The 18,255-nt window shown below is 40.9% G+C and overlaps 1 protein-coding gene across 6 annotated transcripts in view; it reads left to right on the top strand.

Annotated features, from left to right (window-relative positions):
* KIF1B (kinesin family member 1B) overlaps nt 1–18,255 on the top strand; it is a 148,993-nt gene that overhangs the window by 89,861 nt on the left and 40,877 nt on the right. For 5 of the 6 annotated variants that reach the window (XM_055582354.1, XM_055582352.1, XM_055582351.1 and 2 more), the window contains 4 exons: nt 9,112–9,205; nt 10,163–10,311; nt 12,180–12,358; nt 13,155–13,292. In XM_055582354.1, the coding sequence (XP_055438329.1) occupies nt 9,112–9,205; nt 10,163–10,311; nt 12,180–12,358; nt 13,155–13,292 (560 nt within the window). Of the gene's footprint in view, nt 1–9,111; nt 9,206–10,162; nt 10,312–12,179; nt 12,359–13,154; nt 13,293–14,455; nt 14,705–18,255 lie in introns of all 6 variants that reach the window. The other variant, XM_055582356.1, reaches the window with a different exon arrangement.

The raw sequence follows: 18,255 nt of genomic DNA, 5'->3' as shown, positions 1-18,255 counted from the left end.
CAGCTGTGTGTTGGAGGGTGATAAGAGATGAGTGGACCTGGGGAGAGGGCGCAAGGGCCAGACTGGCATGCTGGGTTAATGGCATCCCATCCCATGGCTTGGGATTTTGTCTTGAGTGTGATGGAAGCTAACACATATTCTACAGGGAGATTGCATTGTCAGATTAACCTTTTAGAAATGGCTGAAGTTTGGGTGGGAGGATGAGTTGGAAGAAGGCAGATTCAGAGCCCAGTGCTTCAGTTGGGAACTTGCTGGAGGAACTAAATGAGAAATGATGCTTTCCAAGCAGGCAGGGAGAGAGGGCGTGACTGATAGATTATTTGGAGATAGAATTAATGAATCATTTTGTGGTGGGGATAAGCCTGTGTATGTATCCCATGAGGTGGTGAATGGCTCTTGCTTGAACCATGGTTGGAAAATAAAGTAAATGAGACCAAAGCAGGCCTGAGAGATAGGAAAAGACAGGGGCCGCACAGGTCTAAGAACAGGTGTTGCGGGACCCCCAGAGGCATAGATCTGAGGCTGTGTCTGCATGGTGCTGCCAGTGGTGAGTAAATTAAGGTGTTGACAAGAACTGGAACATGGATGTTTCCCTTCTAGCTATTGCTTGCTAGTTATAATCCACCGTGAAAAAAGGAATGCAGTATTAGCAAAAAAAGCCAAGCCTCTAATGTCAAAAGCAGCCTAACTGGAAAACCCAGAATTATGACATTCATTTTTGCCTTCAATGCCATCTCCTTAGAGATGCCCTCATTGTGACGCCATCGTCTCTCACCAGTAGTACCGCAGTAGCCTCCTAACGAGTCTCTTCTCTCCTGTTCCTGACCTCTGTACACCATTGTCCACACGGCAACCTGCATCATCCTTTGAAAACAAAAGTCAGTGCCAGTGACCTCCAGTGGCTTCCCATGGTGCTTTGTAGCCTCCAAGGCTGTCCATGTTTTGGCTTCTTGCCTGCCTCTCTGACTTCATGTCTTAACATTCCCTCACTGTGCAAGCACTTTGTTCTTTGAGCTTGCCAAGCTTGTTCCCACCTCTGGGCTTTGGCACTTCCTCAAGACTAGAATCCTTTCTCCTTGTGCCTAATTCCGCTTCCAGATCAATGCTCACGTGCCCCTTTTCCTGCTGCAGCTGATCCCAGGGCAGCCCACTGTTTAATATTAGCTCTGTGCTCTTATTTGGTCCTTGCATGAGAATGTAAATTCACCTAGAATAAGTACCTTATCTGTCGTGTTTTCTTCACCATCCATCTGTGTGTGTCACCCAGAAGAGTGGTTCTCAAAACTGTCGTGTGCATGAGAAGCTTCCAAGGGGCTTGTGAGAACACAGAATGCTGGGCCCACCCCCAGAGTTTCTGATTCAGGAGGTCTGCAGTGGGGTCTGATAATTGTGTTTCTGATAAGATCTCAAGTGATGCTGCTGTTCCTACTGCTTCTGGATCAGCATCTGTCTTTGAGAACCACAGTCTAGAACAGAGACTGGTAAACCTTTTCTGTAAAGGGCTGGGTAGTAAATATTTTAGGCTTTGTGGGTCTCATATGTAAGTAAGTGTTAATCACTCAGTCGTGTCCAACTCTTTGCGGTCCCATGGACTGTAGCCCGCCAGGCTCCTCTGCCCATGGGATTCTCCAAACAAGCATACTGGAGTGGGTAGCCATTCCCTTCTCCAGGGAAACTTCCTGACCCAGGGATCGAACCCAGGTCTCCCGCATTGCGGGCAGATTCTTTACAGTCTGAGCCACCAGGGAAGCCTCCTATGAGCCTCATGGTCTTTATCAAAACTGCTCAGCTCCACTGTTGTAGCAGAATAGCAGCTGTAGATGATAAGCAAAGGGATGGATGTGGGTGTGTTTTGCTAAAGCTGCTGTATTTATAAAGACAAGCGGTGGTCTGGATTCAGCCTGCAGATTTGCCAACCTCCGGACGCTTCTGAGAACTGTTGACTAGGTCAGCACACAACTGTGTATCTACTCTAGAAGACAGACAAGTGCCAGATGCTGGTGATTCCGTGGTGAATGAGAGGTTCCTGGCTTCATGAAGTTCACAGAGTCATGGAGGAGATAGCCATTAGACAGTCACACCAGTGGTCATATAGTACTTTTGTGACAAATGCCTTGAGGGAAAATCACAGGATGCTCTGAAGGTTTACAACCAGGCGTCTCAGGAGATGAAAGATGGCCATTTTTTGCTCTCAGCTGCTGACTTCCATTTTGAGAACGAGAAGGAATCAGGAAGTTTTTCTTTTCGTCCCACGTCCAGGTCTGCATCCATGCATTCATACCCATTCCTGGCCTTCCCTCCTCTTGGTGGAAGAACTGTCTGTGCTCCTGTCTTAGCCCAGCCCTCGTTCCCTTCATTCCATTTTCTGAGGGACTTACTGTACACCTACCCCTTCTCTTTCACAGCATCTGATTTTCTCCTTCTACATTATTCCTGTCAGCGTGGAAACACCAGTTTCAAAAAAAGTTTGTGTTCCCTGTGATCTGCCACTGTGTTTGTTCCTTTTTCTAGAAATACTCCTGAAAGCGTTTTCTGTACTTTTGCCCACTGGCTACCTTCTTTTTCTTGTCTCCTGTCCCCATTCTTGAACTCAGTCCAGTCAGACTCATTCCCACATCACCACTGCAGCCAGTCTGGTCAGGGTCACCAGGAGTCTCCTTGGTGGAAAATCCAGGTGTTTTCTCAGTCCTCGTTTTACTAAATCTGTCTAGCATCTTACATGGCTTGCCTGCTCTTTACTTCTCGAACCCTTTTGTTCTCTCGGCTTCTGATTTTTCTCTCGCTGCTCCTTCATGGTCTCTGTGGCTGCAGACATAGGCCATTTTTTTTTTTTCCCTGTATCTGCTCTTTCCTCCAGGTGACCTCACACATTTCTGTGGCCTCAGCTTCCGTGTTCACACAGGTGATAATGAAGACAGCACCTCCTGTTGAGCATTTACAGTGAACCTTTGAAAGACACATGTTTGACCTGCATGGGTCCACTTAGATGTGGATTTTTTTTCAGTGAATACATACCACAGATCCACATTTGGTTGAATCTGCAGGTGTGGAACCTTGGAAACCGAGAGCCGACTGTAAAATTATGTGCAGGTTTTCAGTGCCCCATCCTGTATTGTTCAAGGGTCAACAGTACTTGGACCAAATACATGTAATACATTTTACATGTATTAACTCACTAAATCCTCCTAGCACCCCTCCTCTGTGAAGTGTAGGTGTTGTTAATCCCATTTTACATACTTTCCCATCCTCGCACAGCTGCTCAGTGGAATCCAGGTCCAGTCTCAGGCAGGCAGTCTTGTCTGCAGACCCCTGCTCTGCCTCCCTCTCTGCTGACTCTCAGAGGTACTCTCTCCAGCCTGGGCCTTCCCCCAATCTCTGGTCACGGACGCACAACTGTGACCTGACATCCAGAGAGTTAACTGGCATCTCACATCTGAACTATCTAAACCAGAGCAGCTAGCTCAGACCAGAATCCAAGAGTGATCCTCAGTTTCCCTTTCTCTCTCACACCCCATGATCACATCTTCATCTGCAGAGCACACTTCTCCTGCCTCTAAAACATATGCCAGCTCCATTTGCTTTTTAACACCTGCTGAGACCCTGGACCAGGCCACTGCCATCTCCCTTGAAACTGCAGGGACAGCTTCACGGCTCCTGGCCTTGTTCCAAGTCCACAGGCAATTCTCCATGGAATTGGTATTTTTACTACATATGCTAGATTTCCTGGCTGTAGGCTACCAGTGACTCCCTTAGGATAAAATCCACAGTCCTTTCCATGGCCTATAAACCTGTCCATAACCTAGTCCCTATCTGACAGTTGTCAACTGCTTCTCCAGCTCTTCTCATTCCTCCAGTCCACCCGCACCGGTTTTCTTGCTTTTCCTTAAATACACCAAGCTCCACATTAGGGCCTTTGTGCTTGCTGTTAGCTAAATATGACTGGAATAAGAAACCTCCACCAAGGATCTCAGAGTGCTTGCTTAGATCTCTGATTAAATGTTATCTCTGCAGAGAGACCTTCCCTGAGCACCTAATCTTAGCTTTCCTCCACCCATCTCTTCTCCCTATTGGCCTCTGATAATTCCCTTTCTTCATAGGACTCTCTCCTGAAATCATAGCATGTACTGTGTCTGTTTACTGTTTATTGTATCTCCATCACCAGTGGAACTTTTGTCTTATTGACCACTCACTATATCCTTAGCATCTGGCACATAATAGGAGTGAAGATGGTATTCATTTGTCAAATGAATGGACGGATAGTGGTTTTTCTTTGGAAAAAAATAGCATGCTCTGAGTCCAATTGCTTGGGTTCAGGTCCTTTTTCTACCACTTGCTAATTTTGATCTTTGGAGAGTTACTTAATTTCTTTAAGGTTTTTCTCCTTTTTTAACACAAGAATAACAATAGAAACATTTTCATAGCATTATTGGGATGCTTGGAACAATCCATGTTAAACATTTAGAATAATTCCTAGCACAAAATAAGCTTTAAAATAAGGATAGTCGGGTGGGAGAGAACATTTTAGAAGAGGAAACAGTTGGTGCAGTGCCTTTATAAATATGGAGCATATAGTCAGTTAGTTGGAACTTTTTATAAACAGAAAAGACTATTGGTAAATATATTATTTTTTAGCATGTTTTCTGTACTGATTCTAATTTTCTCCATGAAATGGACAGAACAGTAGTATCTGAATCTCTTTATCCATTTATTGCAGAAAAATCCAGGGCTTAGTATTTTTCCAGTAACAATCAAAATATCCTTGTTGGAAGCTCATATGCAGCCTGGTTTGGGGAACAGGAGGCCAATTCAAGAATTGGTATTGACATTTGGGGGCTTCCTTGATAGCTCAGCTGGTAAAGAATCCGCCTGCAATGCGGGAGCCCTGGGTTCAATCCCTGTGTTGGAAAGATCCCCTGGAGAAGGGAAAGGCTACCCACTCCAGTATTCTGGCCTGGAGAATTCTATGGACTGAATAGTTCTTGGGGTTGCAAAGAGTCAGACATGACTTAGTGACTTTCACTTTCACTTCAGATTGACATTTGGACTACCAACTGCTTATAGAAATTTTTCCTGGTCAAAGTGCAGTTAAAGTTTTAGGTCTATAGCATTATTGAACATCTCTTTATGTCAGCTTTACTGCCACTAAAGCACAACTACAGCTTTTAGGAAAAGTCAGTCTCTTAACTGTCAGAATCTAAGGACTTTGTCTTCATTTGGTAGTTTGACCAGCTTGTAAACTCATTTTTTTCCCTTTTTTTAAAATTGAAGTATAATTGCTTTCCCATGTTGTATTAGTTTCTGCTGTACAACAGAGACTCGGTTGTATGTATATACATATCCCCTCCCTCTTGAACCTCCCTCCGCCTCTCCTGTCCCACCCATCTAGGTCATCACAGAGCACCAAGCTGAGCTCCCTGTGCTATACAGCAACTTCCCACTGGCTATCTGTTTTACTCATGGTGTAATCCTATTCTTGAGGAAATCCTCAAAAATAAACCAGTCACAAAAAGTCACAAGCATACATGATTCCACTTATACGAGATACCCTAGAGTAGCCAAAATCATAGAGACAAAAGGTAGAATGGTGGTTGAGGGCTGCAGGGGTAGGAGTTAGTATTTCATGAACAAAAAGTTTCAGTTTTACAAGATGAAGAATTCTGGAGCATGGACAGTGGTGATGGTTGTACAACATTATTAGCGTATTTCATGTGTTAAAATGGTTAAAATGGCAAATTTTATGTCATGTGTATATTGCTATAATTAAAAAATAGGGGCAAAAATGAAAAACAAAAAAATTCTCAAGCTAAAATATTGACATTTTTTTCCATCTGATGCTCTTTAGGTAAATCAACAGTCTTTCTCTTTTTGCTGAGAGAATCCTATGTCATACATAGGTTAAAAAAAAAAAACCCTTTTATTTTGGAAAAAAAAAAAAAGTACAGTAAACCTTTGTATACCCATATATATATACTATTTCTGAATCGTTTGGAGTAAGTTACAGATACCATGTTAGTTTACCCCTGCTGCTGCTGCTAAGTCGCTTCAGTTGTGTCCGACTCTGTGCGACCCCATAGATGGCAGCCCACCAGGCTCCTCTGTCCCTGGGATTCTCCAGGCAAGAATACTGGAGTGGGTTGCCATTTCCTATTCCAATGCATGAAAGTGAAAAGTGAAAGTGAAGTCACCCAGTCGTGCCCGACTCCTAGCGACCCTATGGACGGAGGAGCCTGGTAGGCTCCAGTCCATGGGATTTTCCAGGCAAGAGTACTGGAGTGGGGTGCCATTGCCTTCTCCGAGTTTACCCCTAAATACACGTAAATATCCTAAAACCAAGGATATTCTCTTAATACCATTATCCCATCCAAATATTTAATACTGATTCAAAATCATGTAACATACAGGTAATTTTCAAATTTCCATAATTGTCTAAAAAATATAAATGTTAGAAGTATGTATGTTTTTTTAATCCAAGGTCCAATCAAGGTTTACTTATTGCATTTGGTTCTTTTATCTTTCATTACATAGGTATTTTTGAAGAGTCAAGGTCACTTTCTAATTTGATTATTTCTTCGAGATTTGATTTAGGTTAAACATTGTTAAGAACGCTATTAATGTTATATTGTGTACTTCCATCTGCTTCACATCAGTAGATGTAAAATGTCAATTTGTCCTATTTTCAGTAATGTTTAATACATTTAGTTAATGTGTTTTTTTCTAGCGCTTTCTCATTAGTAGGCTCTTGCGATTGTGCGAATATTCTGTTTTCCATCTGTCAGTTGTGATAACTTGTATTAATGATCCTTGGATGATTCAGTTACTACATCTGGGGTTGCAATGTAGTAGTGATTTTCTGTCATTCCCTCTTCATTTGTTAACTGGCCTTTTGTTTTGTTTTTGGTAAGGAAGAGCTTTCCCTTTTTTCTCTCCATCTTTCAGTATCACTGTGGTCTCATGGATTCCTTTTATACTCAACATGCTATATATTCTTTTCCTGTTGTTATTATTTATTGACCAGTGGGAGTCTTCATCCTTTTGAAATGGTCCTGTTGGTCTTTGAGTACTCTGTGCTTTCTGGCACAAGATATTCTGGGGTTGCCTTGTATTTTCCTTGCTCCAAATCTGAAATCAATCATTTTCCTAAGGAGCCCTGGTTTCTGCTAGTGGAGAATGGTATTTAGAAACCAAGATGGGGGGCTGGATGTATGTAGACAAGAAACTAAAAACACTGCTTGTCATTTTGGTAGTATGTTGCCATTTAAGAGGACTTTCACATACATTTAAAAATGGTTTGTCATTTCGTCCTTTCTGCAGTCCTGCCTTAAAGTTAGGCAGGTGGAATAATAAAATCTTTATTTAAAAAAAAAGCCAAAATGAGGTGTTAAAAGGATTAACTTTCCCAGAATTATAAGACTAGTAAGAGCAGGTTCCAGGAGCAAAACCCATGTCTTTATACCTGGTACTTTATGTTTTTCTTTTTCTTTTTTCCCCACAGTACATGGTATCCTAAAAAGTATGTTTAGATGTCTTTAAAAAGCTATCTTGCTGATTCTTGGTCATTGCCAGCTCCACGAAAGAGAGAAAGCTTCCTTTGTGAGACTAAATGATAAATGACTAGAGCCTGGAGAATATTTGCGTCCTTCTTAGCATCGCCATCGGGAGCCCCTTTTGTGATGGAGTTCACTAACTGGGCTTTCAGTGATCCTCTGTATGCATGGGATATTTGATTTGTGACTTGGAGAGCCTAGTTTGAAAACAGTACATGGTCGTACCTAAACTATCTCTTTACAGCCTGTAATCATGCCACTCCTAGAGAAGCAGGAAGCCTAATAGTTTATTTTTTAAAGGCTGTGCTTAATGCTGTGATTTGGTATTTTACTGTGTGAAGGTCTTTTCCTTAACTTGTTTTGTTGTCAAAAAACACAAGCTTTTTTTTTCATGAACACACCAAGGAACTGTTTTAGACACTTTTTCCCCTGTTCTCTCTCCACTATGCCATTTTAATACCTCAGATATACAAGGTATCAGTTTACATACTGTGTGTATATTTGTGTTTTATACATTAAAAAGTTTTTTTTAGTCCCCCAAGAACCATTTTATTTTTCGCTAATAGTAGCGATATCACACTTATTGAGAGTGCATGGAAACAAGGGAGAAAGGAAGGATGGATATGATTTGTAATATAATAGTACATTTTATATTACAACAGTATATTTTGATATAAAATTTCTTTATTGAATAAATAAATGCAGCATGTAGATTATTTCAATCCTAATAGCACTGTGTTCTTTTAACACTGAGGTTCCCTGAAAGCTAAACTTATCCTACATCTGCAAAGATAGTAATATTTCATCCATAGAGAGTTTCAGAGTCTATGATCTGAATTTTTTCTCCCATCCAAACAGATAAGTGGAACTCTTAGCAATATTGCTGCTGCTTCAGTCGTGTCCGACTCTGTGTGACCCCATGGACGGCAGCCCACCAGGCTTCCCCGTCCCTGGGATTCTCCAGGCAAGAACACTGGAGTGGGTTGCCATTTCCTTCTCCAATGCATGAAAGTGAAAAGTGAAAATGAAGTCGCTCAGTCGTGTCCGACTCTAGCGACCCCACGGACTGCAGCCCACCAGGCTCCTCCATCCATGGGATTTTCCAGGCAAGAGTACTGGAATGGCGTGCCATTGCCTTAGTGAACTTAATCTTTTCCAGTATTGTTTTTCTTTGGAATTCTTGGATGTGTCAAGATACTATTTAAATGCATTTTAACCTTTAAAGGACACATGCATTTTTTTTTCCCTTGAAAAATTCCCCCTTTGCTCTACTGTAATCCCAAATAAAGAACTCTTGAGTCTAAGGAGTAGAAAGAGAGACTGCAGTTAAATTCCCTAGAATACAAGATCTTTTAAAGCATTTACCCAGTGCAGACTATTTTGGGTGCTTTATGGCTTTGTTCAGAAGCATTTCTCTGTATGTCAGTCTTTTTATTGTTGCTTCCTGCCGCTGTCTTCTCGTTTGTCTTTTGCTGTCTCTCCCTCTCCCAATCTTCCTTTCATTTCTCTTTTCCTTCCCTCCTATTTCCTCTCTCTCCTACATGTTATCTTCTTTGTTTTCGTTCAGGACTATGAGAGTAAATTGCAGGCCTTGCAGAAACAGGTGGAGACGCGATCCCTGGCTGCAGAAACAACTGAAGAGGAAGAGGAGGAGGAAGAAGGTGAAATCTAGAGACTGAAACTTTCCTCTGTAGATGTTTTGAATCTGTGTTGTCAAATTCCTGAGCCAGTTTAAAGATGATTTAAAAGATGCTTGAGGCTAAGAGTCCAGGCTGTACTCTATGAAGTGGGGGTGGGACTAATAGTGTCTCTTAGAACCCAAGGTTTCTGAGCATAGTCTCCATAGAAATCTCTTGGGCAGTTTACATAAACTGTCTCATATTACCATACATATGAAGTTTATATAGATGTGACAAGCAAATATAGAGCTTAATCTTTGTTAAGATGCCCTGTTTTACGGATTCCCCTGGTGGCCCAGTGGTTAAGATTCCACATTTCCAATGTAGGGGGCGAGGGTTTGATCCCTGTTTAGAGAACTAAGATCCCACATGCTGAGTGGTGTGGCCCAAAAAAAAAAAAAAAAAAACAAACAAACAAACCAGGATGCTCTGTTTTATTTGCTGGTTTATGTCAGGATTACCCCGTGAGGACTTTGGAATGTAGAAGCGTGCATTAAATCTCTTTCTGGCAGATTGCTCATCACATTGTTTTGTCATACCTACCTGTCTTAAGTTTTCTAGAATTTCTTAGTTGAAATTAAAATGCGGTGTGAACATTAATCATATTTTATTTTTTCACCCAGCCTCTTCAGTAATCTCAAGGCTTCATAATAACTTTAAAGAAACTCTTAATTTGTACACTGAATTCTTTATTTTTAAATATCTATGTGAAAACTGACCTTTTTTTTCCTCTACTAGAAAGGAAAATAGATCTGTTTCAAGTTGTACAACAGACTAAGGGTTTTTCTTTATTATAAGCCACACCGAGCTGTATCTTAAAAAAAAAGAAAGAAAAACTGGAAAGTAACTTGATTTTTTTAAAAAGCTGACGTATAGGAGGGATGTAATTTCTACATAGTTATGCGTCCACCATTAAATACACCTGGTTTGCTTTTTCAGTTCCGTGGACACAACATGAATTTGAGCTGGCCCAGTGGGCCTTCCGGAAGTGGAAGTCTCACCAATTCACCTCATTAAGGGACTTACTCTGGGGCAATGCCGTTTACCTAAAGGAGGCCAATGCCATCAGTGTGGAACTAAAGAAGAAGGTATGAAGGTTGTGGGAACAGGGACCATCCTGAGGCAGAGCTGAGCCTGATGGGCTTCATGGTCCTCGTTTTGAGACCACCTTTCCCTTGGGTGAACTCAGCAGCTTTTTGCTGTGAAACAGGTTTGTATATGCCTTCATTTAACATATGTGCCTGGAATGAAGTAGGTACTGGTTGTTGTTTAGTTGCTAAGTCATGTCTGAGTCTTTGTGACCCCATAGACTGCAGCACACCAAGCTTTCCTGTCCTTCACTATCTCCCAGAGTTTGTTCAGATGCCCATTGAGTTGATGATACTATCTAACCATCTCATCCTCTGCCACCCTCACCTCCCCCTGCCTTCAGTTTTTTCCAGCATCAGAGTCTTTTCCAATAAGTCTGCCCTTCACATCAGGTGGCCAAACTATTGGAGCTTCTGCTTCAGCATCAGTCCTTTCAATGAATATTCAGGACTGATTTCCTTTAGGATTGACTGGTGATCTTCTTGCAGTCCAAGGGACTCTAAAGAGTCTTCTCCAGTACCACAATTCGAAAGTATCAATTCTTCAGCATTCAGCCTTCTTTATGGTCCAACTCTCACATCCAAACATGACTGCTGGGAAAACCATAGCTTTGACTATACGGACCTTTGTTGGCAAAGTGATGTCTTTAAGTATTTGTTAAATGAAATTTTTAAAATAACATGTTTTCTAGCCTCTTTTATATATGAGGAGACTGTATTCCTGATGAGAGTTAAAGAAACATATCAGTAGAAAAATATTTCTCTTGGGTTCTGAAAATCTCAGTTTTCCTTTAGTTCTCTACCATTAAGATGGCACCTTTAAGTCCTCTGTGCCTTCTCCTCTACTAGGCTCTGAGAGGCAGTTTTGTGTAATGGACAAGCACATGCATTCTGCAACCAGACAGCCAGGTTCCTACCCCAACTCTCCCAGTTGTTTGACTCTAGTAACCTGGGCCTCTAGTCACTCACCTACAGAGGGAGTTTAGCAACTGGACCTGCTACCCAGGGTTTTTGTGATTTCCTGAGGGGTAAGAGAATGAATACCCATACAGTGCCAAAGTAGTGTCTACGCATGGTAATTGTGATGCCAGAAACATCATACCACAGTATAGATTCGTTGTTCTGCATGTCCCTCTGTTTGACAGTCTCCTGACTGCTAAGATTATGGGGAATAGGATGAGGGGGCAGTATTGAGAAGTAGGTAAGATCTCACACTGCCTGACTTTGGGGAAAAATCATTCTGTTTTTCTAGGGCTATATTTTTAGTTTTGTGAAATAGGAATAAAATCTCTTATTCTTTTGTAACTCCATCTCATTTTGTGATTATATATGAACTATTTTCCTCTTCAAATAGATTAAGTGATGGCAGGGACTAGGTCTTTTTTTTCTCACAGCTATACCTAGCATTTCATTAATGGTTGGTTAAAAAAAAAAAAATAGGGAGTTACCAAGAAATAAATGACATGATGAATGCAAAGCACTTTTCTGTAGTAAACACTTTTAAGAGTAACAGTTATAATCCTCTGAATTTAACAGAAAACCTTAGCACGTGTCCACCTGCTCTCATTTGGAGATGCATTCCTGGGCTCACCTTCTGTTCTCTATGGAAGTCTTTGTTCAGTCAACCAGGATATATTTATTGAGGTTTTAGGTTGTGCAAAAACACTGTGCCAGGCCAGGAAAACAAAGACTGTAAATAGCTAAATGATTAATAGACAAGTAGCCACGTTTCTCATTAATCAGAAGCTGTTGACCACATGCTGCTGTTTGACGTCTTTCCCATTGGGCCTGATTATGTTGCCTTGTTTCCGAACCTCACTTGGAAAAACAAAAAGCCTATTTGTCCATGGTTTCTTCTGTCCCTTTAGGTGCAGTTTCAGTTTGTTCTGCTCACGGACACGTTGTACTCCCCTCTGCCTCCTGAACTGCTTCCCACTGAGACTGAAAAAACTCAGGAAGACAGACCTTTCCCTCGTACAGTGGTAGCTGTAGAAGTTCAGGATCTGAAAAATGGAGCAACACATTATTGGTCTTTGGAGAAACTTAAGTATGAAAACATTACATGTAAAGCCAGTTGCTTTTGTTTAGAAAATAGTAATGAATTGCTCATGCGGGCTCTTTTCTCTGTGATGTTGCCACTGCTTCCTTTCTGTGTATCTAAATGCTGTTGCTGGTGTTGGTAATAGCACTGTCCATTCGTTTTCTTCTAAGAGAACAAATCGTGCTCTGTGAATACCTTTGTCATTTGTAGAGGTGATTTACCCTCCATAATGTTCCTTTGGCAGCGTGTGTACCAAATTTGAAATGACGAAGGGAAGATTACATGGCACCTTGTGCAAAGATGGCACGCAAATCTGGCAGGGAGGGGGGTGGAATTAAAATTAATTAACCCTCCATAGACCCTCTTATATTTTATAACTCTTAATTTTATAATATCTGTTTCTGTCTTGGATCTAGTAATTATTCGTCTTTTCTGTCCTGGATCTCATGATGATGGTGAATAAACAGGAACGTTATAGCATAGCTTCCTTTGCCTTTAGTATAATGAAGTATTTTGTGCTGTTTCAGTATGTTTGAGATACCATATGCCATTGAACTACATTTATCCTGGGACTCAGTAGAGATTAGGTGGCCATTCTTGACTTTCTTGATGGCTTCTCTCTATATTCTGACACCTTGGATACTGAGTGTTAGAGTTTCTGTGCTTTTTGCCTTCATTCTTTTTTAATATCATTAAATGGTGGGAGCAGCTTTTTAAAACCTTGCACGGAAGATCCTTCCAGTGTGAAACTTTGATGTGACTTTGTGATACTAACCCAATGCATTTTACGTTTACTGTCCAGGCAGAGGCTGGACTTGATGAGAGAGATGTATGACAGAGCAGGGGAGATGGCCTCCAGCGCCCAAGATGAAAGTGAGACCACCATGACTGGCAGCGATCCATTTTATGATCGGTTCCATTGGTTCAAACTTGTGGGAAGGTATGTGATGATTTTATTCTTTTCAGGTAATGGTTTTAATTGTTTAAAGCCTCAAAGGTATTACATAAAGTTAAAGAAAAAAGTACAAAAAAGCCCCCATTTATAATCTTATTCGCTTACACATAGCCACTGTACCATTTGGTATATTTTCCTTCCCTTTTATCCAGCTGGCAGATTTAAGTCTCAGACTTTGAAACAAAGTAGCTGACAGTTTTCCCTGCCTCTCAACTCATTCACAAAATGTCTTAATCTTGACCAAGATAGATTTAAAAGAAAAAGAAAACCTGTGTCTGTATCTGGCATGGTTCAGAATCACAGTATGACATGCAGTTTATCAGACTACAATTTCTCCATGACCTGCTACGTCCTCACTTTAATTTTTAAAACAGTGCATCTCAGTTTAGTCTTTACCAAGAGTGAATAGTTGCACACCTGAGTAGCCTGCTTGCACCTCTTTTATATATACTTTAGTCAGCATTGAATGTGAGGCCATATTGAGTCAAGTTCTTAGAGATTTGGAATTTTAAAAGCAGAGAAATGTAAGTTTTCACCTTAATGATTTCAGAATTTGAATTATTTTCTGATTGAGAAAACTTTCTGACAGTTTTAAAGGACCTGGGTTCAAAGGTGAAGCTGAAGTTGTAGCATTTTGTAGAAATGAAATTAGTCTTTTTCACTCTACTCTGATAGTAGAGTGTGTTTTCATTTAAAGAGATGAATTGGCCAGACACATCTTACCCAAGCAAGGTATATACCTACTTTGCCATATATCATTCATCCATTTTGTTTTCTGCTCCACAATGACATGGAGATTGGAATAAAGATTTAAACTTTATTATTTCACTTGATATTGAGTGGCTCCTTTGAGGCCTGGCTGCTAATCTTTTGTGTGAACGGGAGAACATAAATGTTTTACAGCACGTTATTTACCTGGCATATTCTACTCATGTATTTCCTTTGCTTTTCTTATTCTAAGGACCAGTCCTTGTTCCCTTTCACCTGAACCAGATGATTTATGCTTATTTTGTCCTTTTGCTTTTCCACTTGCTTATTTTGTTTTGGTTCCTCAGTGGGTTCTGTCCTGTTGGCACCTGTAGCTTCCTGTTTAACCGACTGTTCCTCTCTCCTTGGCTGTGTCCATCGGCGTGTCCCCTGGTGTCTAGCTCCCCCATTTTCCACGGCTGTGTGAATGAGCGCCTTGCTGACCGCACACCCTCCCCTACTTTTTCCACGGCCGATTCCGACATCACTGAGCTGGCTGATGAGCAGCAAGAGGAGATGGAGGACTTTGATGAGGAGGCATTCGTGGATGACACCGGCTCTGACGCAGGGACGGAGGAGGGCTCAGATCTCTTCAGTGACGGGCACGACCCGTTTTACGACCGGTCCCCATGGTTCATTTTAGTGGGAAGGTTGGTGAGGTTAAAGTGAGAAAGGCGAAAAGGGACCAGCTCTTGCTCTAAAGAGGCTCCTTATGCAATTTTGGACAATTTTGCTTTAATCTAGTTCAATTCATGATGCAGGTGAGAGAGCCCTCAGGCAGCGTCTGGGAGCTACTTGGCCTCCTCAGTACAACATATGTGGCAGTGTGTGAAGACTTTACATGGAGGATCCCTTGTCTTAAAAGCCTAGTAATTTTGTTCTGAAGGAGGAGACCCCAGAGGAGAAAGTAATTAAGGCCAAGAGTCACACTGTTCTGGAGTTGGAGAGTGTTATTGTTGGTCTGATAGTTCCTCTTGTAGGAATGTGAGTGAGGAAGCCTAAGGGAGCAATATGAGAGGGAGAACAGAGCAAGTCCAATGTTAGGAGAAAGGGATTCTTGGCATCAGCAGGAATCACAGGGACAAACGTAGAGTCAGGAGTAACATTAGGTTTATTTCTTGCATAGTCTATGAGCCCAGAAAAGAATCAGGAACGTGAAATTCCCTCTTTGTCTAACTCAGATGGATACCTTTCTTTTGCAGTTTCATGGATCTTTGGCTTCTGCTAAGATTTTACCTGTAGGCATTGTAATGATGAATCTCATAAAAGTATCTGTTGAGACCGTCAACAATGGATATTTGTTCAGTGCTCCATGACACTGCCTTGTGTTGAGTTTAGCTGCCAAACTGAGGCATTGTCTCTGGCCCCATCTGTCAGTGATGCAGAGCTCTCATGCACATGTTCCTCATACTGGGATCTTTGTCTACATCCTTCCAATCTTCATGCTGAAGTAATTTTAATTACAAATTCAACAGTGCAGCACTCACTGGATTTAAAAAAGTATTATGTTTCGAGGTATTACATTTAATTTCAGTGGTAATTTAAAACCATGTTTTGTTGAACCCTTTAAAAATAAAGGGAAATTACTTCAGTGTTAATGGGTTAGCACAAGTTATCTAAAAATAAACTAAAGTGCAGCAAGTCTCCTGACCCACTAGGTATGTAAGGTTCTAAAGCTTAGCTAATAGTATGGTGTTGGTTGGTTACCTGGTGAGAATTAAATGTAGAAGATAATCAGCTTTATGGAAAGGGAGAAAAGAAGTGCTTTTTTGATAGAAATGAAGACCTTAGTTATGACCATAGGTTGGAATATTGGATTGGAATATTAGACAGCCTCAGGGTTTTATAATGGTAAAGGGGCATTTATTTAGGTTTTCCATGAATAAATGTAAAGGGATTATACAGCCATGAATATTGTCTGGTGTATGCCGGGAACAGATGTTCAGGATTTCAGAGGAGAAGATTTATATTAAAACTGAGGAAGGCAGTACTATGCACGAATCAAGGGGCCATAACGCGTTCCTGGTTTTACGGCCATTCCTAGCCTCTTTTCTAAGAGGGTCCGAAGTTGGAACCAAGTTTTTATGGGTAAACTGCTCAGTCCTGGTGCCGGTTGTGCAGCTTCTCACCTTCTCACGCTGCTCACTTTTTTTCTGTATCATCGTACATGAGGAATAGGTGGCTTCACACTATGTGGCATGTTGGAAAGAACACTGACCTAACAGGGCTGACAACTTAAACTGAGGCCTGTTGGGTTCTCAAGTGTAAAATAGAGAGTTAGGTAAGAAAAAAAAGAAATAGATCTTTTTATTCTTTCTTATTCTCTCATGCATTCTAGAAGAGTGAATATTCTGGTTAAGAGTTCTACTCGGAAGCATTTGTATTTTGAGCCAGTTGTATGGAAAACTTAAGTCAGAATCCCACTTAATGGGGAAATTCTCTGCCTTAAGATGTATGTATTTTCTCTCCTTTTAATCATATCAGATTGAATTGTAAGTGTAAGGCAGTCACCTCTACTTCAATTTTCAAATAAATTACTTGTGGAACTATGGCTTAGGAATTGACTTTTCCATTTCTTTGTGTTCCCTGGTTCTGAAACTCCCTTGACTTTGCGAGGAAAGCAGTAGGGAGGAGGTGAAATCGTAGTGGTCAGCAGAGTGAAGGGTAGCTCTTTATTTTCACCCTTGATGGCATTTCTTACCTACAGACAATTCATAGCAACACAGTGTCACCCAGTTACATACCAGTCATTCTCTGTGTAAAAGGAGTAACTTCTTTGCTGTTTTTGTGATTCATGGGATTAGATTTCCCCTATTGACATATAATTGCAAATACAATTAACACAAAATTTCTAGTTTTTTAAAAAATTCCATTTGTAGGTTTTGATTCATGGCCTTGGCTGCCTCTGGTGAATTTTTATATGAAAATTAAAAGAGCTTGTCCCTTTAGCTGTTCTCTTATGGCATGCTGGGATGTTATGAATCATCCATCATCACTTGGGATGAAATGTGAAGTATTTAAGCTAGTCTTCTGGTTAAAGGTCTCCTATGTTATTCTGTGACCTAAGTACCTGAACTGACATTCTTTCTGTAACTAGGATCATAATTGCGCTGGTCTTCATTATCTTTGTGTTGACAGAATTTGTTTCCCTTTTTATGTACCCTCACAGAACTTTATGCTAATATATCCTTTATATCTTCCCCTCTCTCATCCCTCTTCTCTTTCAGTCTGCTAGATCAGGATACAAGGATTCTCAAGAATGAATAATAACTATAAAAATTCCAGTTTTAAAAGCTTTGTAAGACAGCTTTTATAAAGTCCAGAGCATTGATTTTGGGTTGGAGAGCCTGTGTTCTCATAGGTCAAAGAGCTGTCTAGAGACTGTGGGGTTGTGTAGACACAGGGCCGATGCCCATACCACTGCCTTCAAATTCTAGAGCTCTCTCTCTGAAAAGGGAAATCCGCAAGGATACTTTGTATTCTTACACTTTTGAAGTAGCCATTGCCATAGACAGAAAGGGGATTCTCATCTTTACTGTGTGCTCAGATAGTACTTATTTCTTGGGACTTGCCTGGCAGTCTAGCAGTTAGGACTGAGCTTCCACTGCAGAGACCCAGGTTTGTTCCCTGGTCGGGGACTTAGGATCCAGCATGGCATGTAGCACAACCAAAAAGTTAAAAAAATAATTTTTAAAAAAGGGTTCTTATTTTTGAATAGCTACTTTTAAATATGAAAACAGCTGTATAAATTAAATATGGTTAAGAATCTAAACATGTTGTACATAGTTAATATCTATTATGAGTATGACTTTGAAAAATCAACCCAATATAAAGTTGAATGGTGTTGCTTCTTACCTCTGGTTTAACCTGTTTTTCTGGAAAAATCTTCCACTTAGAGAGCAAATCATTTTCCCATTCACTTATGTCCATAGATATTCAGTCATTCAACAGCTATTTTTTGAGTGCATTTATTCAGTAAATCTAGCAAGGCCCTCTGCAGACAATGGCAAGTAAAACCAGACATGGTTCCTGCCCTCACGGGTTTTCCGTGTGGTGGGTGAGATGGATAGATGATTGCGTAAGTAAATGGAAATCATAGCAGTGATGGAGTTGTGTGTTACTGAGATCATAGAACATTGGGGAAACCTGTCCTAAGAGAGTGGTATTTGAAATAAGACCTCAAGATGTGAAATCAAAGGTT

This window comes from Bubalus kerabau, chromosome 5 (genome assembly GCF_029407905.1).
Source record: "Bubalus kerabau isolate K-KA32 ecotype Philippines breed swamp buffalo chromosome 5, PCC_UOA_SB_1v2, whole genome shotgun sequence".
Classification (NCBI taxonomy): Eukaryota; Metazoa; Chordata; class Mammalia; order Artiodactyla; family Bovidae; genus Bubalus; species Bubalus kerabau.
The sequence above is the reverse complement of the archived record's forward strand: the minus strand, read 5'-3'. Positions and strand labels throughout refer to the sequence as shown.